At 54.6% G+C, this 22093-nt stretch overlaps 2 protein-coding genes across 5 annotated transcripts in view; one reads left to right on the top strand and one right to left on the bottom strand.

The window, feature by feature from the left end:
- Positions 1-996: 996 nt before the first annotated feature.
- On the bottom strand, positions 997-14205 carry PMPCA (peptidase, mitochondrial processing alpha subunit). Of its 2 annotated transcripts, XM_003911080.4 has the most exons (13): positions 14099-14205; positions 12643-12845; positions 12273-12352; positions 11950-12032; positions 10181-10275; positions 8120-8220; positions 7286-7549; positions 6398-6490; positions 6008-6126; positions 5794-5884; positions 5606-5668; positions 2771-2915; positions 997-1669 (listed from the first exon to the last, which is right to left on the bottom strand). In XM_003911080.4, exons 1-13 carry the CDS (start codon positions 14167-14169, stop codon positions 1500-1502), a joined length of 1578 nt encoding a protein of 525 aa, XP_003911129.2. In that variant the 5' UTR covers positions 14170-14205; the 3' UTR covers positions 997-1499. The 2 variants fall into 2 exon arrangements, with proteins under 2 accessions (XP_003911129.2, XP_009186108.2); XM_009187844.2 differs by lacking the exons at positions 12643-12845; positions 14099-14205 and having other exon boundaries at positions 10181-10273; positions 12273-12328.
- Positions 13810-22093, top strand: part of ENTR1 (endosome associated trafficking regulator 1) — an 8624-nt gene continuing 340 nt past the window's right edge. The window contains exons 1-8 of one of the 3 annotated variants that reach the window (XM_009187842.4): positions 13810-13863; positions 14625-14736; positions 17220-17332; positions 17605-18021; positions 19105-19178; positions 19887-19998; positions 20403-20465; positions 20903-21042. In XM_009187842.4, the coding sequence (XP_009186106.1) occupies positions 13825-13863; positions 14625-14736; positions 17220-17332; positions 17605-18021; positions 19105-19178; positions 19887-19998; positions 20403-20465; positions 20903-21042 (1070 nt within the window). In that variant the 5' untranslated portion in view covers positions 13810-13824. Of the gene's footprint in view, positions 13864-14231; positions 14499-14586; positions 14737-17219; positions 17333-17604; positions 18022-19104; positions 19179-19886; positions 19999-20402; positions 20466-20902; positions 21043-22093 lie in introns of those variants that run through there. The other 2 variants (XM_003911082.5, XM_009187843.4) reach the window with 2 other exon arrangements.

The following is a 22093-nucleotide window of genomic DNA, read 5'->3' as shown; positions in this document are numbered from 1 at the left end:
GGAAACTACAATAGCCAGAGGACAGTCAGAGGCTCACGGGAGTAAAGCTTACAAGTTTAACTTCCTGAAAATATCCACTTTCTCTCCCGTCTACACCACAGAGGCTGAGCTTCTCAGCTACTCAGAAGACAGGACCAGAGACTGTTCTCTCCTCCTGACAAAACTGTGCCCCACAGCTCTGTGCAGGCCACTGAGTCACACGTGCAGGTAGCTGCCCTTGGACTACAACAGCATCGGAGGTGGCCCGTGCAGGTTCCCAGGCCCGACCTCCCCACACCCCTTGGAGCTCCCAAGGTTTCTATGGGTGTTTGAGAACAACGTCACAAGTTTTAACTTGTACAAGTTTTTTGTTTTTGTTTTTGAGATGGAGTTTCGCTCGTCACCCAGGCTGCAGTGCAAAGGCGCGATCTCGGCTCCCTACAACCTCCACCTCCCGGGTTCAAGCGATTCTCCTGCCTCAGCCTCCCGAGTAGCTGGGATTACAGGTGCCCGCCACCACACCAGGCTAATTTTGTATTTTTGGTAGAGATGGGGTTTCCCCATGTTGGTCAGGCTGGTCTCAAACTCCCGACCTCAGGTGATCCGCCCGCCTCGGCCTCCCAAAGTGCTGGGATTTAGAGGCGTGAGCCACCATGCCCGGCCACTTGTACAAATTTTTACACCACATGAAAAGTTGCCCTGTGGTGGCTATTCCCTAAGCCATGCGACCTTTTGGATCTCTGAAAACACCCACATCTGTGGCGGCTCCTTGGACTGGTGGCACTCCCTACCTCTAAGGCATCTGCAGGCTTTGCTGCCAGTCACCATCACCCGCCGTCACCCCACGCCGTGCATGCTGCGACACCGTGAAATCAGCACGTCGCATGAGAACGGGCTTCAAGTCACTGGGTCAAACCAGATAATTATCAGGGAGGAAGGCCTCCATGTTAGAAAAGCTGCCAATTCAGACAGCCCTTAAGAACCGCCCCTCCCCAGGCGAGAAGGAAAACACCAAGCTAAGATGCCAGCTGTTTATTACCAGGGAAGCCGCGTGCACACGCATGGACCGCGCTCCTCGGAGCAGACTGGGCCCTCACCTTGTCCTGTTTGTCAGAGGTGAGTCCTGGTACCAACACAGGAGCACGGTGGCCTCCAGGGAGGCTCTGATAGGCTGGCCTCCGCTGCTTCCCGGCTCAGGGCTCCTCCAAGGAACCTGTGGAGCCCCGTGTGCCCAGAGCCCCTGAGGACGGGGAGCACTGACCGGCCTCCTCACGGCACGCTGCACTCCAGCGCTGGGCACTGCACCTGCTTGCTGGCTTGCGGCGGTCAGGCACAACACTGACTCCACTGATCGGCACATTGAGTTCTGAAGCAACGCAAACTGCGTGGGTGCTGTGGTGACATTGTTTGCACTGTTCATACAACCAGACAGCTTTTTAAACTAAATTCGTGTCCAAATTAACACGCACAGGAACAGGCTCCAGCTGCAGCCCCTGGGTCTGTCAGGCTGGGGAGCGGCTCTACCGGAAGAGCCGGTACGTCCTGGGCAGGCGTCCGTCCTTGCTCGACAGGGCAGTCTGGATGTGCTCGTACGTGGGCAGGTCAGTCAGGTCACCCAGGGCGGCCACTGACGGCTTCCCTCGGAGCATCTTAGAAGCAACTCTCTTCACGTCTTCCGGCTTCACGTTGCCTAGTGCAGAGGGCAAATGTACGTCACACAAGCGTGCCATGGCCTCCATGCCGAGGCTGCGTCACTAAACACATGGAGGGGGTGGCCAGTCTGCACCACTCACTCACGCTGCGCTGCTGCTGGGGTACCTTGGCCACTGGGTGTAGCCAAGGGTGAGTCCAAAAGTGACAGAAGTGAGTTCTCAGTAAATGGGGACATAGCGATGACTTAAAAATGTAGGACGAACCCGCCCAGGAAGAGTCACATTTACAGAAAAGCAAGCTCCTTGTCTGCTGAGCTCCCTTTGGGATGGGCCTGCAGGAAAACCCCGAGCCCGAGGGCCACATGGACAGAAGGGTGGGGTGACAGGGGCCAGAGGGCTGCACCAGGAACCCCAGGACAGGAGCAACAGGGTCCAGGAGGGTCTGTTTTCTACAGAAGACGAGGCCCGAGAGGCTGGACACTGCCGGAGGATTTCAGTGGAGGCTCCTGAGGGAAGGACAAGGGCCCACATGGGGAAGGGCAAGTGCTCGGGACTCCAGGCCTGGACAGGAGATACCCACAGGTGACACCATAAGCCCGAGCCACCCCAACTTAGCAGGCAGCCTGGGCCAGGTTTTAAGCCTGTCCCCCAGAAGAGTCCGACGCACATACGACTTGGCACACAGTCTGAGGAAGTTGAGGCCTCCTAAGGTCACTCATGGGGGCCCCGGACACCTGGGGCTGAGACTCCTGCCCGAGAGCCAGAAACGGCAGCGCGCATTCCAATCCACTGCTACTCCACACAGAACGGAGCGGTCCTCTACTGAGCCCCCTTCGCCCACTCACTCACGTCCTCTTTAACAACTCGGGGAAGTACTGACAGCCGCTCCCAGGGGTGCAGAGGGTGCGGTCACCTGCCAAGGTGGCAGCAGGTACATGGTGGGGCCAGGAAGTGAGACCAGGTCTGTGACCCCACGGCCCTGCCCTCGGCCACCCCCGCTGAGGACAACTGGTGAAGGCCCCGGCTTCCGGGTGTGACAGACACACCACGGGCCCCCATGGCCTGTGGGAGGGCGAGACGGCCTCCTCTGAGCCTGGCTGAGACCTGTGGCAGCCCCTCACTGCCCCCGCAGTACTCACGGATGAGCGTGCACAGCTCATGCGGCAGCTTTCTGGAGCGAGTGGCCAGCACCTGCCTCCCCACATCCTCGAAGATCACAGGCCTGGACTCCAGGTTCATCATGAGCATGGACGTCAGCTGCGTCTTGGCTCGTTCCAGCTCCACCTGGGGCCAGGGTCCAGTCAGATGGGCACACACCCACCCCGTGCCACCTTCCACCCCCACTCGAGTGATGGCCAAAGGCCATCTCTGTGCCCAAAGCTGAACAAAAAAAAGGGAAGGGAAGCCGGGCGCGGTGGCTCACGCCTGCAATCCCACCACTTTGGGAGGCCGAGGCGGGCGGATCACGAGGTCAGGAGATCGAGACCATCCTGGCTAACACTAACACGGTGAAACCTCGTCTCTACTAAAAATACCAAAAGAAATTAGCCGGACGCGGTGGCGGGCGCCTGTAGTCCCAGCTACTCGGGAGGCTGAAGCAGGAGAACGGTGTGAACCCGGGAGGTGGAGCTTGCAGTGAGCCGAGATCACACCACTGCACTCCAGCCTGGGAGACAGAGCGAAACTCCATCTCCAAAAAAAAAGAGAAAGAAAGGAAGGGAAGAGCCTCCCTCTGGGTACTGGGACACAGGCCCAAGTCACAGGCAACCCTGCTGGTCTCCCCTTCGGGTTTTCTAGGGAAGGGCTATGCTACATGTCACCTGGCTTCCACCACACTTGACGTATGGGAGCAATGTGCCTCCCTTGAGTTTTTTTCACTGTCTGTGTGACGCAGCTGGAGAAGGTAAAATAGTCAACCTCTAAATACCAGGACCCCAAAGGGGCCACACGGCAAAATCAGGGGGAATACAAATGAAACACAGGTTCTGGAGCTTCCCCAGATGCCTCAGGTACAGGGCCCAGGCAGCTGATTTTAGCAAAGTCCCTGCGAGGTTCTGAGGGAGGCAGCGCGGGTCCCAGGCTGCCCTGCGACTGCCTCAGGGCACAGGCAGGGGTGCTTGCAGATCTAGGAACCAGCACACTGAAAAACAAACACCAAAAACTGATGGGCTGTGGAGATGCTTTTTTTTTTAATAGACACAGGGTCTTACTATATTGCCCAGGCCAGTCTTGAACTCCTGGGCTCAAGTGATCCTCCCACCGTGGTCTCCCAAAGTGCTGGGATTACAGGCATGAGCCACCGGACCTGGCCTGTATACCATTTTTTTTTTAAGTAAAATAATTCTTAATTTAGACAGATCTTTTTGCAACTTTAGGCAAATACCTAAATACTTCATATTTATTTCACGTTGACTTCACATTAGTGGAGGACTGTTTTTCTAGCAGTGCACTAGTGGAACTGAAGCACATTAATTTTAACCACAGTTTTATTTCTTGAATAATGCTGCTCTTCCTGGCTGGGCGCAGTGGCTCACACCTGTAATCCCAGCACTTTGGGAGGCCGAGGCAGGTGGGTCACCTGAGGTCAAGCGGTTTGAGACCAGCCTGGCCAAGATGGTGAAACCCCGTCTCAACTAAAAATACAAAAATTAGCCATGCGGCTGGGTGCAGTGGCTCATACCTGTAATCCCAGCACTTTGGGAGGCCGAGGTGGGCAGATCACTTGAGGTCGAACCCCATCCCTACTAAAAATACAAAAAAATTTGCCAGGTGTGGTGGTGGGTGCCTGTAATCCCAGCTACTCAGGAGGCTGAGGTAGGAGAATCACCCGAACCTGGGAGGCGGAGGTTGCAATGAGCCGAGATTGCGCCACTGCACTCTAGCCTGGGCAACGGAGCAAGACTCCGTCTCAAAAACAAAAATCAAAAAAAATCAGCTAGGGTGGTGACACATGCCTGTAATCCCAGCTACTCAGGAGGGTAAGGTAGGAGAATCACCTGAACCTGGGAGGTAGAGGATGCAGTGAGCTGAGATCAAGCCACTGCACTCCAGCCTGGGCGACAAAGCAAGACTCTGCCTCCAAAAAAAAAAAAAAAAAAAAAAGTGTGTGTGTATAAAACATGCTTATTTGTACCAGTTCTGGTCCTGGAAGTAACAAGGTTTCCAAACATATAAAGCATCAAAAACTAAGCTTAAAAAATTAGCAAACAGGGAGGCATGGTGGCTCACACCTGTAATTGTAATCCCAGCACCTTGGGAGACTGAGATGGCGGATCACCTGAGGTCAGGAGTTCGAGACCGGCCTGGCCAACATGGTGAAACCCCGTCTCTACTAAAAACACAAAAATTAGCTGGGCATGGTGGTGGGTGCCTGTAATCCCAGCTATTTGGGAGGCTGAAGCAGGAGAATCGCTTGAACCCGGGAGGTAGAGGTTGCAGCAAGCCTAATTTGAGCTACTATACTCCAGCCTGGCTGACACAGTGAGACTCCATCTTAAAAAGAAGAAACAAAATTGGTAAACAAATACAGTTTCAAACATAAAATGGAGCCAGGAAAAGGCTCGAGACACCCTACACTGCAGCCCACCTGTGTGAGCTGCTTCATCCCACACGGGCGGCTGAGGAGGACGCACAAACTCCTCCAACGTTTTCCCAGCACAGCAGAGAGGGTCACACGGCCAGTCCCACAACCCACCCAGTGGCTCAGATAAAGAAGAAGTGGACCGAGCACTGGGGGAGGGCGCTGGTCTGCTTTTCTGTTTTTGGGGTTTGGACCAGGGAAGAACAGCCCCAGTGGGCTCCCAGGTGGAGCAGCTCAGACCCAGGCTGTGCCTCCTTGGCCGCCCTGTCCTGCTCTGCCAGGACCTCAGCCCTGAGGCTCGGGGACCAGGCCCACAGGTGGCCACTCCTACACTGTGGCTCTCTCCTGTCAGACACCACAGGTACGCCTGGAAACGGCACCACACCTCACTTACCGCGTCCACGGTTCCGCCCATCAAAATAAACTCCTTTGTGATGATTTCTACCATTTCTCGAACCTGTGAAGAAAGGCAAGGTGATGACAGTGTGGCCTGCGCCCGTCAGCCTGCTGACCCGTCTAGGCACGGACGCCCAGGTCTGGAAGGGCAGCCGTGCTGAGGACGGTGGCAAGCGGGGCCCTCACCTGTCTCGGGTCGGCGCTGGCATGGATGCAGAGGAGGCCAGTGTCCTCATAGCTGTGGTGGTAGGAGGTCGCGTTATACATCCAGTGGTGCCTGGGAGGAAACAAGAGTCACAGAAGTGAAGGGGAAACTAAAGAAAAGTCACCTGGAAGGTGGCCTCACAGTCCAAAAACACACCTGGCCTGGCCTGAGGATACAGAAAAGAGTGCAACCAACCTGTTGAGCACGTTGAGGTAGAGCCTGGAGAACATGCCCTTGCCGGGCCCGCCAGCTGAGAAGGAGCCGCCTCCGCCCATCATCATGTTCAACACTGCAAAGGGGATGAAGTCCTCCTCCTGCAGGGATGGAGGGCAGAGCTGGCTGAGCCACCCACGCCGTGTCAGGAGTGCTGTCGGACACCAGGCACAGAGGGCAGAGGACACCAGGCTGGCTGGGCAGCCCACACTGCGTCAGGAGTGCCACTGGATGCCAGGAATGGAGGGCAGAGCTGGCTGAGCTGCCCAGACTACGTCAGGAGCGCCGTCGGACACCAGGGACGGAGGGCGGAACTGGCTGAGCAGCCCACACAGCACCAGGAACGCCACCAGACCCAGCACTAGGACTCACCAGGAAGGAGCAGCTCTCCAGTCCAACCATGATGTGCGTGAGCTCGGGGATGGGGGTCGGGCCCAGGCTGACATTGGACATGTCTCTTTCTAGCTGTAACCAAGAAAACAAGCAAATGTCGCCACATAAAAAACAGCGAGGGCTCACAAACCCCAGATCAGATCATCCTCAGAGTGGTTACACAGAAATCCAATGCCAGCCAGGCACGGTGGCTCATGTCTAAAATCCCAGCATTTGGGGAGGTCAAGGTGGGCAGATCACTTGAGTCCAGGAGTTCAAGACCAGCCTGGGCAACATGGCGAAACTCCATCTCTACCAAAAATACAAAATAAATAAATAAATAAATAAACAAATAAATACAGGCTGGGCACGGTGGCTCACGCCTGTAATCCCAGCATTTTGGGAGGCCAAGGCAGGTGGATCATGAGGTCAGGAGTTTGAGACCAGCCTGGCCAACATAGTGAAACCCCATCTCTATACAAAATTTAGCCAGGCCTGGTGGTGGTCAGAAAGCTGAGGCAGAAGAATCACTTGAACCCAGGAGGCGGAGGTTGCAGTGAGCCGAGACTGCACCACTGCACTCCAGCCTGGGCGACAGAGCGAGGCTCCATCTCAAAACAAAAAAATGCAACGCAGGCACTGGCAGACCCACACCCTTGAGGAAAGAACTGCGTCCACCTTCTGCGGGAGTTGCGCTCAGGCCTAGCAGTGCTCACCCTCAGCAGGGGACATACCCCTGCCCTGCTGTAGGATCACAGTATGTCTTAAGGCAAAGCGACAAGTGCAGTCAACACCTATCACCCTCAGAATCAATACAAAAACATGCCACGCCACGGGCCAGGGGACGTGTTCCCCACCCGAGGCCATGAGACGTTCCCGCCACTTCACCTTGGCAATCCCCCCAGTGTACTGGGCCACAGATCTGTCAACATCCACGGCCTCTGCACTCCCCCAGGCCGGCTGGACTCCCAGGAGGTACTTCCGGGCACAGTCCACCAGATGTTCGTGCTCCACACCCACACCGGCCAGCACCATGCGGTCGGGAGTGTAGTAGTTCCTCAGGTAGGAATGCAGCACCTCCCGATTGATCTTGGCTATGTTTTCTGTGGGGCAGAAACGGTGGAGGCCAACTGTGTTCTCCCTGTAAGCCGCCTAATGGGGAAGAGCCACAGACACAGGTGACTGAAGACAGCGCGACCAGGCTTCCTCCAACAAGCAGCACCAGCGCCCATCTGCAGCCAGCCCTAGGAAAATCCTACGCAAGCTGATATTTTACTTGCAGTTTGGCAATAGCAGCTGTGTATGTATTTATAAAAAGAATAATCTGCCTCTCCAGAATAAAAATTTACAAAAACCATAAGATTAATTGTGTTAAGGAGTAAAAACCTAGTTACTATAAGAACCGGAAAATACGAACATTGTATAAACAGCAGACTCAGAAATCAAAAATGTTCTAAGCGGGGCACAGTGACTCACGTCTGTAATCCCAGCTACTTGGGAGGCAGAGGTAGGAGGATCACCTGAGCTGAGCCCAGGAGTGCAAGACCAATGTATGCAATGTGGAGAGATCTCATCTCAAAAAACACAAACTAAAATGTTACATACACAGCCATAACCTGCAAGGACAACATCAAGGAGGCAAACCAACCCCTCCCCACCACCCCTGGTGTCACGAGGGCCACTGAGCGGGGTGCACGGGCATTCTCAAGTTTGACATTTTACTTCATGAATCATCTCAGTGAGAAGTGGCTCTGGGTCAGGTCGCAGGTTCAGGTCCTCCAGCTCAAACTGGACCGCCATCCGCGTCATCTCGACTTCCTCATCTGCAAGAGAACCCAAAGGCGGGCTCGGTCTGCAATGGCACAGATGAGGAACACAGCAGTGACCCACAGCTTGTGTGCTGGCCTGAGCGCCGCTTGTTGGTGGCTGTTGGCAGTCACCTCTGCCTTCATCTAGGGGCAGACTGGGTGCTTGTGTGAGTGAGGGGGACTGCCACAGGAAGCAGGAGCTGGGGGGCCTAGGCCTCTCATCCCACATCAGCCACAAAGCAGCCACGTGAGCCTGCTAAGCCCTGGCTTCCTTGCTGGTGAAAGGCACTGAGGATACTGGACCTGTCCATCTCCATCACAAGTGCTGCTGTGAGGACACGAGACCAGACATGAAGGTGCATTGAAACAGAGGCACACTGCTGGGCGCAGTGGCTCATGCCTGTAATCCCAGCACTTTGGGAGGCCGAGGTGGGTGGATTACCTGAGGTCAGGAGTTCAAGACCAGCCTGGCCAACACTGCGAAACCCCGTCTCTACTAAAATACAAAAATTAGCTGGGCGTGGTGGTGGGCGCCTGTAGTCCCAGCTACTGGGGAGGCTGAGGCAGGAGAATCTCTTGAACCCGGGACGTGGAGGTTGCAATAAGCCAAGATCACACCACTGCACTCCAGCCTAGGCGACAGAGCGAGACTCTATCTCCAAAAAGAAACAGAGGCACAGACAGATGTCAAGGGTGCAGCTGCGACAACAAGATCTTAACGTGGGACTGTAGCCTTTGAACACCAAGACCAGGCTGCTGTGAAACAGGGCACCCTTAGGGTATCTGTAAAAGCCAACATTCCCCTCTCCTGGCCCCCTGGCAGGGACTCAAAGTCCTGCCATCTGCAAGGCTGAGGAGGGCAATGGAAACAGTGAAATGGACATTTCTGGCACACACCATTCAAGTTGTTTAAAGACAGTCGGAGGCGCCCTTCCAAAACGGAAGAACCAATTTCACTAAAAACATCCCAGGGCACGGATGTCTCAAATACACACTCTCTGAAACACCAAGGACTTTTACAATCACCAGCAGTTTTTTGTTTTTTAACTTTTTGTGGAAAACAGAGTCTTGCTATGTTGCTCAGGCTGGTCTCCAAGTCCTGGGCTCAAGTGATCCTCCCATCCCTGCATCCCTAAATGCTGGGATTACAGATGTGAGCCAGCACGCCTGGCTACTGGCCCTATTTCTTTCTTCCTTTCTATTTTTGAGACAGGGCCTCACTCTGTTGCCCAGGCTGGAGTGCGGTGGCACAATCATGGGTCACGGCAGCCTCAACCTCTCAGGCTCAAACTATCTTCCCACCTCAGCCTCCAGAGTAGCTAGGACTCCAAGTGTAAGCAACCACACCTAGCTAATTCTTGTATCTTTTTTTGTAGAGACAGGGTTTCGCCATGTTGCCCAGGCTGGTCTCAAGCTCCGAACTCCTGGGCTCAAGCGATCTGCCTGCCTGAGCCTCCCAAAGTCCTGGGATTCCAGGTGTGAGCAACCGTGCCTGGACCCAGCACTATTTCTTTCTTGTTTTTTTTTTTTTTTTGGAATGGGAGTCTGCTCTGCTTAACAGGCTGGAGTACAGTGGCCGCGATCTTTGGCTCACTGCAAGCTCCACCAGATTCACACCATTCTCACCGCCTTAGCCTCCCAGTAGCTGGACATGCAGGCTGCATACCATGCCTGATTAATTTTTATATTTTTAGTAGAGACGGGGATTCACTGTGTTAGCCAGGATGGTCTCGATCTCCTGACCTTGTGATCTGCCCACCTCGGCCTCCCAAACTGCTGGGATTACAGGCGTCAGCCACCGCGTCCGGCCCCTAGCACTATTTCTTACGAGATCTCGCTGTCGCTTTGTGTTGGCCTGAAGCTCCAAGTACACAACTACAAGGTGCTCTTCTTCACGGCTGCAGGGCTTCCACAAACCTTTCTGGACTTCCCTATGTCCAGGCCCACCTCAAACACCAGCAGGTGGGATCCACACCTGTTAGCCGAGGCTGCAGAACCACATCAGCCAGTAAGCCGACCACCGTGTCCAAGCCTTTGCTATCAGCAGACACAGCATACATCGTGGTGTCTCTGGAAGAAAAAAGAAGCCCACATTGCCAGGTCCTGAGCTTACACTCTGCTCAACAGTCAGGGGATGCTCACGCTTTGCATGCCAGGGGGACAAATGCCAGGCCCCGAGCTCACACTCTGCTGAGCAGCCAGGGGGACGCTCAGGCTTTGCGTGCCAGGGGCACCTCCTACCCTTTGTTGGGGACTGGCAGACATTTCAGGGGATGCTTGAGGTTTGCGTGCCGGGGGCACCTCCTACCCTTTGTCGGGGAACAGCAGACACTTTTCCCCTTTCTCTTCTCCTGTTTTACAGTGTGAATGCTTAGTAGGCAGGACTCAGCTACACACAGCTTGAGTCAAAATGGAGCCACTTCTGAGAGAGGTTTTTGTAACTATAGTCTCTCTCAAAAGGTGAAGTGTTTCATCCCAGCCTCCTGTTGACTGAATGAACCCACTGGTGAGTGTGGAAACACGGCCGGCCTTGGCTGGCTCGGGGGACAGCAACGGCTGGCTTGTATGGAGCTTCTGTCTCGCTGTAACATCTGTTCCCGGCACAAGGCACAGAACAGTCAGAAGTGCACAGAGCTGGCCCATGGGACAGACACGAAATCACGGGGTAATCTGAGATCAAGTGTGATCAAGTGAGACTGCGCAGAACAGACGCAACAGCTGTGAAGAAGAGGGAGCTTGGGAGGCAGGACGTGGCCACCAGTGCCTCTGAAGAGGGGACTTGGCTGGACCTTCACCCTGAAGAGGTGCCATTCTCAGTGACTTTGGCTCACATGGGGAGAATGGCAGAAACAAAAGCCTGAGCTGAGGGCGAGAGGGGCTGGGTCTGAGTCAGGACACCAGCCACCTGGCCAGGAAAAGGAGTTCATCTGGGATGAGTCAGATTTGAGTCAAGAGTCGGAGGACCAAACACACCAGGCAGGAGCCTGGCAGGGGCATCTGGGAGTCAGCGGGTATTAAGAGGCCTTGTTTTAGAATGTGAGTATGTTACCTCCAAGCTTACTTTAATTCTTAGCATTTGACATGTCTTTTATGTATAATTTTTTTAGCATTCAAACTTAAAACATCAACCATTTTAAAAATCTGTGATCTGTATCCACCCATCTCACATTGTCCAGCACTTTCTGAACAAGCTCCACACCTGGCATGCAAAGACCACTGCACTGTGCTCCAGGCAACACTGTCCCCTCCCTTCACCAAGCAGCCGGCACCTCCCTGGCTCAGTGCCTTTTGCCCCTGCTGTCTCCTGGTCTGGAATGCCTTCTGCCCTGTGTGTCTAGCAAAGTCCTTCGGGTTCCTTCAGGAACCAGCCCAATCCTGCGTCTCCTATTATTCCTTTCCCAACTCCAGACCAAGTCAGCTGCTCATCCTCCTGGCTCCTACCGCCTTTGGCTACTGGGTCCAACACGTATGCAAGGCCCTCTGCTCTATCTGGGAACAGGGCCTGCTCTACATCCCTGGCATGCAGCCAACAGCCTGGATGAACTGACGGGGGTGAACTGAGGTCCTGAGGGCTGTGCTTCTCTGTGTAAGCGCTGCCCACCCAACTCTCCATCCAGGACAGGGCTCTCCTCCCTGTGAATCTCCACACCTCCCAGTGGGAGGGGCTCAGACAGAATCTGAGCAACGACGAGGACGTCAGTTCCCACGGACACAAAGTCACTTTGTACGTAAAAGCTGGTGTACCTTGATGTCTGGCAGTCACAAATACCCCCGTGCTTTTCCAGTGTAAGCAGAATTTCATCTTTGCTGTCAAATCGAGCAGTAGACTAGTAAAAATAAATAGGAAAACCTAAATGAGCAATCCAGACTACCCCTAAAATGCAAGTCTTTTTAAAATTTACTTTTGCTTTTAACACTACGTACAAAAATTATCTCTTAACTTAAAAGTCTTTTATTAGCAATAACTTAGCAACTTAATAATTTATGAAAATAACCATTACAGAGAAGAAAAACCTCAAACATCCTTCAAAAGTATAGTCTAAAAAATTACAAAACTGGGCACTGACCGAAAATGCCAATTTTTCCAAAAAGTGAGCAATTCCACTAAGATATTTTGCTTCATATCTTGATCCTGAATTAATAAGAACTAGTAGGAAAAAGAAAATTGACAGGTTAAATCAGATATTCGAAATAAAATTTAATCAAGAGAAACACTTTAAAATTTCAATATGACACAATAATCAAATTTCACTATATGAGAGTGATTGTGCTGATGGTTTCACAGGTATATGTGTAGGTCAACATTCATGAAATTGTACACTTTGCTTCCACTCAGGGTACAATTCATAATTGGCATGCTAACTACAACTAACAGTCAACTAAAGCATGTGCATGTTAAAAATGCGGGACCACCCACAGCACCACAACAGTACTTACTTCCTACTGTACAAAACTGTCCAAACTTATTCTGAGATGCCACGTGAAGCCCATTATCCAATGTGGTTACTTTAGTTTCAAACTTTTCTTGTCCATCAACTGTAGCAAAAACAGGCTTGGGTACTCCAGGTAAAGGAGAAGAGAGGGGGATGTTGGGATAGGCACCACCACTACTAAACCGTCTGTACGCAGAAGGTCCAAACCTAAAACATAGAAAGCGGCCCAGTTGCAACAGACTTGAGACAACGAACCTGTGATGACCTCTTAGGTGCAGTTAGTTATGTTTTGTCTGGGTTAAAAGTAAGTATCTGCCTTTCTAAAGGACTTATTTCTATAGACTTTGGAAGACAAAGCAGAGGCTGACCACAAAGGCTCAGCCACGGGACCTGGAGCAAGCTGGTTCTATCCTTTGGGTCTTCGTGCTATTTCTGTAAAATAGGGCTTATTAACAGTAACCCACTCGAAATGCAGTTTGTACACATAAAGCACTTGACGGCTCTGCCCTCCAACAGCATCACTGAAGTCTTAGAAGCCATACCCCTTATTAACCTGGTCCGAAGGTGGGGTGTGACTTGGTCTCTATCTCCCTCTCCAAACTCATCTCTTGAACCCCCACAGCCCCATAGGTCCTGGTCACACTGATTCTTCTGTCAATTCCTGGAACACATTTGATTCATTCCAAAGCTTCTTCACCCCCAAAGCTTCTTTGCCCTTTGCCCATGCCTACCACTTCTTTCATTCTTCAGCTCTTCCCTTAAATGTCACCCTGATGGAGGACTACCCCTCATCACTCTAGTCTTTCCTGTTATTTCCTATCACGAAAGGCTGTTGTTTACTCCAAAGCATTTACGCGACTGCCGATATTTTGTTCACGCTCCAGGCTGTATCCATCTCCTGGAGGCAGCACCTTCGCACCCCTGAAACAGCGCTCGTTGTGTGGGGAGGGGCGATGCCTGTGCTGTCGGAACAGAGTTCCAGCGTGGGGAAAGGCAGGCCCGGTCACTTGGGCAGGAGGGGCGGTGGGGACAGAAAGGGTTCTTAAACGTCAGAGATCAACGGACGCTCAGAGCGCATCAACCGAGAGCCTGGACCCTCGTGTCAGAACCCTGCGGGTCTAACAGAGCTGGGGCCCCACCAGCTCAGCCTCCTGAGGGAGCACGCGGCAGAAGCACAGGGGCAGCGATGAAGCATGGCCTCGGACAAGGCCCGTCGACCCGGGAGGTGAGTGGGGGGGAGAGGACCCAGCAGCCGGGGAGAGAGACAGATAGGACTGCATCCCCGGGCTTGAGGCGCAAGGCAAGGCAGGGCCCCCGTCGCCTCGGGAACCACACCAGTGTCCCGAAGTGCGAGCCCGTCGAACGGGCGCCATGTCGCCTGTAGAAACCAAAGACGGAGCGTCCAGAAAGACTCAAGCCGCCCCGGTCCCAGGCTGAAGCCTGGTTCGCCTTTGGCTCACCTCAGCCGCGAGCCGCTCCAACAACCCGACCCCCGCAGCAACCGCGTAGCCACGAGCACCACAGCCGCCATCTTGCGTCTCCGCCCCTGCTTCTGTCGTCACTTCCGCTTCCGCCCGCGGATTCCCCGCCCCCTCGGCGACAACCCAAGGCGTTCCGGCGCGCGCTTCCGGTGCTCGGAGCGGAAGCAGCGGCGAGAGGCTCGGAGGAGCGGGGACGGCCAAGCGGCGGGCGACGGGGGCGGGCGACACGGACCGCGGCCCGGGCGGAGCCGGGGCCATGGAGCCGCCGCTGCCCGGCTAGGCAGGTCCTGCCCCGCCTGGCCCGCGGCGATGTCGGGCTACCCGCGCCGCCCGGGCGCCACCCCGCTGTCCCGAGTCCGGAGCCTCGCCATTCCCGACGGTGAGCGGGGCAGGGGCCGAGTCCAGCGGTTCAGGTGGGCGGCGGCCGCCCCGGCGCGCAGTAAAGTCGCTGTTGTCGTTGCTTCCAGCTCCAGCGTTCTATGAGCGCCGGTCTTGTCTCCCCCAGCTAGACTGTGAGCGCCCCCATGGCAGGGACCTGGACTCTCCCTTCTTCGGCATTCGGCCGGCCTTTATGTGCTATGTGCCCAGCCCGGTGCTGGCTTCCGTGGGAGACACAGGTGAGAGACGAGGGCGCCGGCCCCGGGGACGCCTCCAGTTCCCGCGCCACCTGTGGCACCTCCGCTGCCGCAAGAGCTCGTCCATTGACCCAACAATGAGCACCGCGCTCACTGCGTGCCAGGCACTCGGAATTCAAAGGCGGAGTCCCCTGCTAGGAGCTCACAGTCTGGTTGCGGGGAGACCTCCCCCCAGACAGTTCCAGTTCAGAATGGGTAGTGCCCGGGGAGCACAGGAGCCGTCCCCCTTTCCTTGTGGGGCTGAATTGGGGGGCCTTCACCCCAGTGGGCGGTGATTGGAAACGGAGCTGGAGCATTCCATCTGCCTCCACAGCCGGGCAGCGGCCAGATCTGGTTCATCCTCGTTCTACCCAAGCAGAAGGTGCTGCTGGGTGCCCGGGGTGTGCGGGAGTGTTTGTGTGGCTCTGCCAGGGTCTGAGGACATTCGGGGGGTGTCACAAGACAAGAGGACACACTCGCTCCGACTGGGCTTCAAAACCTACTGAGGAACCCCTTTCAGACCACAGATACCAGGGCCAGTCTGTGTGAGTCAGGCCATCTCCAGGGTCACAAGTCCGGGAGCTCGTGTTTTTTAAAGTTCCCTTGGCCCACTGGACGCGGTGACTCACGCCTGTACTCCCAGCACTTTGGGAGGCCGAGGCAGGTGGATCACGAGGTCAGGAGATTGAGACCATCCTGGCTAACACGGTGAAACCCCGTCTCTACTAAAAGATACAAAAAATTAGCCGGGCGTGGTGGTGGGCGCCTGTAGTCCCAGCTACTTGGGAGGCTGAGGCAGGAGAATGGCGTGAACCTGGGAGGCGGAGCTTGCAGTGAGCTGAGATTGCGCCACTGCACTCCAGCCTGGGCAACAGAGTGAGGCTCCGTCTCAAAAAAAAAAAAAAGGTTCTCTAGAGGTTCTCTAGGCTGTGAGAACCACTGCAGGGGAGACTCCATGTGCAACAAAACCAAAACACAAATGTGAGGTCATAAAGACTTCCTGCCGTCATGGTGGGTGAGATTGTTTCTTTGCAGATATTGGCTATGGAAAGGGGAAATATTCTAAGCAGAGCCCGTCAGGAGCCCACGAGACACAGTTTGGAGGTAGAGTAGTTCAGTCACCTTTTCTTCTTGTCTCCATCCAACACAGTGCCAGGCACGTGTCTGGTGGCAGGACTGTCGATATGACGGGCTACGTGGTGTATCTGGAGCCCAAAAGAGCAGGTGGGGGTGGGATTTCAAGGGTTCAGTCTTGACCCTAGAGTAGGAGCGAGGTGCAAGGGCAGAAGAACCTGAGTGAGGGAACGTCAGGGAGTGGGGAAGTCCCACCTCAGGGGCTGGGGCCACAGGAGCCGGCATTACATGGGGCTCGCAGCTGGGAGGGCCAAGCGTGGCTGCTTAAGTCCCTGGAGGGTGGGAAAGCGGTGAGAGGGAGAAGAGAAAGGTGGGCGTTAGCTAGGTTACCTAAGTAGGAAAGTCGGGAAGAGGGTCAAAGAGCGCCGGATCCCCAGTTTTGCAGCACCTGAGGAACTTGTCGTTGCTGGTGTTGTTTGTTTTTTTGAGACGGAGTCTCACTCTGTCGCCCAGGCTGCGATCTCAGCTCACGGCAAGCTCCGCCTCCCGGGTTCACGCCATTCTCCTGCCTCAGCCTCCTGAGTAGCTGGGACTACAGGGGCCCGCCACCACGCCCGGCTAATTTTTTGTATTTTTAGTAGAGATGGGTTGTCACCGTGTTAGCCGGGATGGTCTCAATCTCCTGACTTTGTGATCCGCCTGCCTCGGCCTCCCACAGTGCTGGGAGTACAGGCGTGAGCTACCGTGCCCGATCACCTGAGGAGCTTTGAGAGCTCCCAGCACAGGTTGACTTCACACCAGGGAACTGGGTGTGTGCAGTGGAGTGGCCTGGGTCGTTTTAAAGCTCCCCAGGGGAGTTTTAGTGGGCAGCACAGTGTGGGAGCAGGGGCCGAGGGGTGGAAGGAGAAGATTTTAAATGCAGACGCACGTCCGTGTTACTGCCCACTTTCAGCCACCTTCACGCTTTTTTTTGAGAGGGAGTCTCGCTCAGTCGCCCAGGCTGGAATGCAGTGGTGCGATCTCAGCTCACTGCAAGCTCCGCCTCCCAGGTTCACGCCATTCTCCTGCCTCAGCCTCCCGAGTAGCTGGGACTACAGGCGCCCGCCGCCACACCCGGCTAATTTTTTGCATTTTTAGTAGAGACGGGGTTTCACCGTGTTCGCCAGGATGGTCTCGATCTCCTGACCTCATGATTCACCTGCCTCGGCCTCCCAAAGTGCTGGGATTACAGGCGTGAGCCGCCGTGCCCGGCCTCCTTCACGCTTCTTAGTGCCGCCTGAGTCATGGTAGAATGACGAGCGTGGCTAGCCGATCTCACATGTGGCCATGCTCTGGAAAGACAGGTGAACAGGAAGGTTCCCTTTCAGCGATCTTCAGTAGACTTTATGCATTTGTGATGTCTGTTATTCCAGATGACAAATTTGAAGATCTTGAAGAGGCAAATCCATTCTCCTTTAAAGAGTTTCTGAAGACCAAGAACCTCGGCCTGTCAAAAGAGGACCCGGCCAGCAGGATTTATGCAAAGGTAAATCCACGGCATTGTGGGCGATGGCTCTGTGGGACGTTTCTGTTCTGGCCTCTGCGGCTTCCTTCGGAGGAGATTGTGCACGAGTGTGGCAGAGCAGGGCAGGCATCAGTGCTGGGGAGCAGCTCTGGGCCCAGAAGCTGCTGGGCTCCTTCCAGTAGATGAGATTGGGCCTTTCTTCGTGTTCCGAGGCGGAACACAGAGAAAGGAAGATGCACTCCGAGTCAGAAGCATGGCCTCCACTGTTTTTTGTCTTTTTTTTTTTTTTTCAGGAAGCCTCGAGGCATTCACTGGGACTTGACCACAACTCCCCACCCTCCCAAACCGGGGGGTATGGCCTGGAGTATCAGCAGCCATTTTTTGAGGACCCAACAGGGGCCGGTGACCTCCTTGATGAGGAGGAGGATGAGGACACCGGATGGAGTGGGGCCTACCTGCCGTCCGCCATCGAGCAGACTCACCCCGAGCGGGTCCGTGCCGGCACATCGCCCTGCAGCACATACCTTTCCTTTTTCTCCACCCCGTCGGAACTGGCAGGGCCTGAGTCTCTGCCCCCATGGGCGTTGAGTGACACTGATTCTCGCGTGTCTCCGGCCTCTCCGGCAGGGAGTCCTAGCGCAGACTTTGCGGCTCATGGAGAGTCTCTGGGAGACAGGCACCTGCGGACGCTGGAGATAAGTTACGAAGCAGTAAGTGAGCCTTGCGACGCCCTGTGGCACAGCGCCTGTCCGAGCAGCCTCTCCCAGGGAGAACCTAGAGCCACCCTGCCTCCTGGGTGGCCTGGTTTGATTTCCAGGACGAGACGACTTGCGTAACAGCCTGCTATCCACTTTCCCTTTGACTTTGCCTCTGGTTACACATGTGAATAGAACCGGCTAAAGAGGACTGGTGAGCTAGAAGCTGTGAATTGGATGCAGTTGGGCACTTAAAGGGCTGTACCCTCAGGAAAGGCTGGCTGCAGTCGTCAACTCAGGGACATCTTGCTAAGTATTCTAAGAGGAGGAAAATTTTTTAAAAAATTATACTCACCTAAAAGGTTATAAGATGTGAGTAAAAAAAATTTTTTTTTAGCTGGGCGCAGTGGCTTACGGCTGTAATCTTAGCACTTTGGGAGACTGAGGTAGGTGGATCACGAGGTCAGGAGTTCGAGACCAGCCTGGCCAACATGGTGAAACCTCTGTCTCTACTAAAAATATAAAAATTAGGCTGAGCGTGGTGACTCCAGCCTAGGTGACAAAAGCGAAACTCCGTTTCAAAAAAAAGAAAAAAATTTTGTTTTTTCCTGAGACAGTGTCTCACTGTGTTGCTCACGCTGGAGTGCAGTGGCATGATCTCGGCTCACTGCAACCTCTGCCTCCCAAGTTCAAGTGATTCTGCTGCTTCAGCCACCCAAGTAGTTGGGACTGCAGGTGCCTGCCACCACTCCTGGCTAATTTTTGTATTTTTAGTAGAGACGAGGGCACCATGTTGGCCAGGCTGGTCTCAAACTGCTGACCTCAGGTGATCCACCCGCGTCGGCCTCCCAAAGTGCTGGGATTACAGGCGTGAGCCACTGCCCCGGCCTCTGAGTAAAATTAACTGGCATCTGTGACCACAGGTCTTTGAAAAGTGCCCGCCTCCGTGGTCGTCTTCTGTAGGGCGCTGCAGGTGGACGCTGCACTGACCCAGCCATCTCTGCTTATCAGGAGGCTCTAGAGCCAGAGACCGCAGAAGCGCACACCCTTTTGAGCGAGACATGCTGACTTTCTAATAAGGATGTTCTCTCTCCACAGCTGAAAGATGAAAATTCTAAGCTGAGAAGAAAGCTGAATGAGGTTCAGAGCTTTTCTGAAGCTCAAACAGAAATGTATGTAAGCTTTTAGTTAGGAATGCAATCCACAACATCTAACACAGAGGGAAATCTGTTTTTAAATGATAACGAAGTAATCAGAGTCAAACCAGATCTGGATTTTCTTGTATATAAATGTTCAGCATCCAACACATTTCTGTGTTCTGCATAAAAGTTTATTTTGAGACAGGGTCTTGCTGTGTCACCCAGGCTCGAGTGCGGTGGCACAATCACGGCTCACTGCCGCCTTGACCTGCTTGGCTCCGGTGATCCTCCCATCTCAGCCTCTTGAGTAGCTGAGACTACACGCGTTTGCCACTGCACCTGGCTAATTTTTAAGTTTTATTTTTGTAGAGACAGGGTCTCACTATGTTGCCCGGGCTTGTCTCAAACTCCTCGGCTCAAGGAATCCTCTCGCCTCAAGCTCCTAAAGTGTTGGGATTATAGGCGTGAGCCACGGCGTCTGGCGAAGGTTTATTTTAAACTTTAGACAAAAAGCCACCAGATTCCTTGTTGGAGCAGCAGTGCTGTGAGAGCCCCTCACTGCACGCCTGCCTGGTAGCCGGCTGCAGGTCTAGACCTGAGGCTGCTGCCGCCGCCCCACTGTGCTTGAGGCCCATTCCGTCACAGGCTCTTAGCGGGTTTTATCTGGCTCATGAGGTGTCTTTTTGTAGTCCTCTTAAAAGTAGCCACAGAAATTAACAACTCGGATTTTTCTTTAACAAGGGTGAGGACACTTGAGCGGAAATTAGAAGCAAAAATGATCAAGGAGGAAAGCGACTACCACGACTTGGAGTCGGTGGTTCAGCAGGTGGAGCAGAACCTGGAGCTGATGACCGTATGGGTTTCTTTCTTTCAATCGGATGAGCTGGGTGGGGCAGGAGCGCTCCTGAGAAAGTGCTGCTGTCCTCAGCAGCTGCTACAGCCTGCCCTTGGGAGCAGGGCCATGTGGCTCTCTGGGACCGGTGTCCCTTGACATCGCTGTCTCCCTGTGCCTGGGGATAGCTGGCCCATGAGGCCATCTATGGGGAGTGGGGGCAAACCAGAGCACAACCGCTGCACGGTGAGCCCTTCCCATGCGTGGTCTGAGATTGGAGGCGGGACTGGGTGGGGCACGGGCTGTGAAGGGCCACAGCCAGGTTGGGTGACCTCCTGCTCCCTGCGTTGAGGCCCGTGTCCGGTATTAATGTGAGGACATCAGTGATGCTTTTTGTGGGGTTTTTTTTTTTTTTTTGGTAACAGAAACGGGCTGTAAAGGCAGAAAACCACGTCGTGAAACTGAAACAGGAAATCAGTTTGCTCCAGGTAATTAAAGAAAGGACTTCAGTGTTTTCCTTTGATCTGTGGAGTCACATAGATAATGAATTCAAGCAGACGGAGATAAAAGACTCTGCTGGGGTTTCCCCTGGGCCCAAGCAGAGAAAGGACTTCAAATGGGGACAGCACCTGCTTCCTGTCGGGGCCTGAAGCAGAGGGAGGCCCTGGAGTTCTGTTGGGACTTTGGGGTCTGGCATGGGGCGTCCACCTGGGAGTCCCTGTTTCCATAGAGCTAGGTGCTAGGCATATACTGGAGTGAAGGGGAAGCCGTTAAGCCCCCAGTCCCAGAGGCGAGCCCCCAGTTAGGCCAGAGCACCGGTCCTGAGTGCCAGGCCCCCACGGGTAAGTCCTCGCCTCGCTGGGGGGTGACTTTTACCCGGATTGCCTCGGAGCTGCTCTCTCCTTAGCCATAACCGTCCCCCCAGGCGCAGGTCTCCAACTTCCAGCGAGAGAATGAAGCCCTGCGGTGCGGCCAGGGCGCCAGCCTGACTGTGGTGAAGCAGAACGCCGACGTGGCCTTGCAGAACCTCCGGGTGGTCATGAACAGCGCACAGGCTTCTATTAAGTGAGTGCCTGGGAGGCACTGGGAAGCCTGGCAGGGAAAGGGGTGAGATTGGAGTGGTCGTCAGTGATACTGGGTGGGGGCCCAGGCTGACAGCACCGTGGCTGGAGGACCAGGGAGCCGCAGGGAGGGACGCGTGCTCAGTGGTCCCGATAGCTCTCTGGGTCACTTTGTGGACAGACCACAGGCTTTCTAACCTGCCTCGCAGTGTCCAATCCCACCTGGGAGGTGCAGACAGCCCCACCACCTGTGGACACTAAAGCTCTGAATAAAGGAAATAGTGGTAGTTTCCCTCCTGGTGAAAAAGCAAATTCCCAGAAGGCCCTTACTACTGTGCCTGGCTGGGGACATGCCAGCCACCATCACTGTGACAGTGGTGAGTGTCTGCCGCCCACTGGGCTGAGCTCTGCAGGGCGGTTTTGGCCCCTCAGAGCACTCCCTGTGGACAAGGGAGCCATCTCCTGTGAAGTCAGGTATGGGTCTCCTCGAAGAGGAGCTAGGAGTGGAAAACCTGTGGTTCTCCCCTGAGCCCCTCCCTTTCTCCCAGGAATCCTGTCCCTTTCTGCCCCACAAACCCCACCGCTTTCTCCCTGGAACCCCTCCCCTTTCTCCCCCAGAACCCTGTCCCTTTCTCCCCCTGCAACCCTGTCCCTTTCTCCCCCAGAACCCTGTCCCTTTCTCCCTCCCGGCAAACCCCACCCCTTTCTCCCTGGAACCTCTTCCGTTTCTCCCCCACAGAACTCTGTCCCTTTCTCCCCCTGCAACCCTGTCCCTTTCTCCTCCACAGAACTCTGTCACTTTCTCCCTGGAACTCCTCACCTTTCTCCCCCCAGAACCCCTCCCTGTTCTACCCTTCCCCTGTGGAACAAGGCCTTCCCCCACCATGGAAACCCTCCCCATTCTTCCCCCTGGAATCCCTCCCCTTCCTTCCCCACCCTCCCCAGAATCCCTCCCCTCTCTTCCCCTTCAGAACCTCTCCCCTTTTTCCCCATACCAACCCTTCCCTTCCCCCCCCCCCGTGGAAACCCTCCCCATTCTTCCCCCTGGAGACCCG

This window comes from Papio anubis, chromosome 13 (genome assembly GCF_008728515.1).
Source record: "Papio anubis isolate 15944 chromosome 13, Panubis1.0, whole genome shotgun sequence".
Lineage (NCBI taxonomy): Eukaryota > Metazoa > Chordata > Mammalia > Primates > Cercopithecidae > Papio > Papio anubis.
The sequence above is the reverse complement of the archived record's forward strand: the minus strand, read 5'-3'. Positions and strand labels throughout refer to the sequence as shown.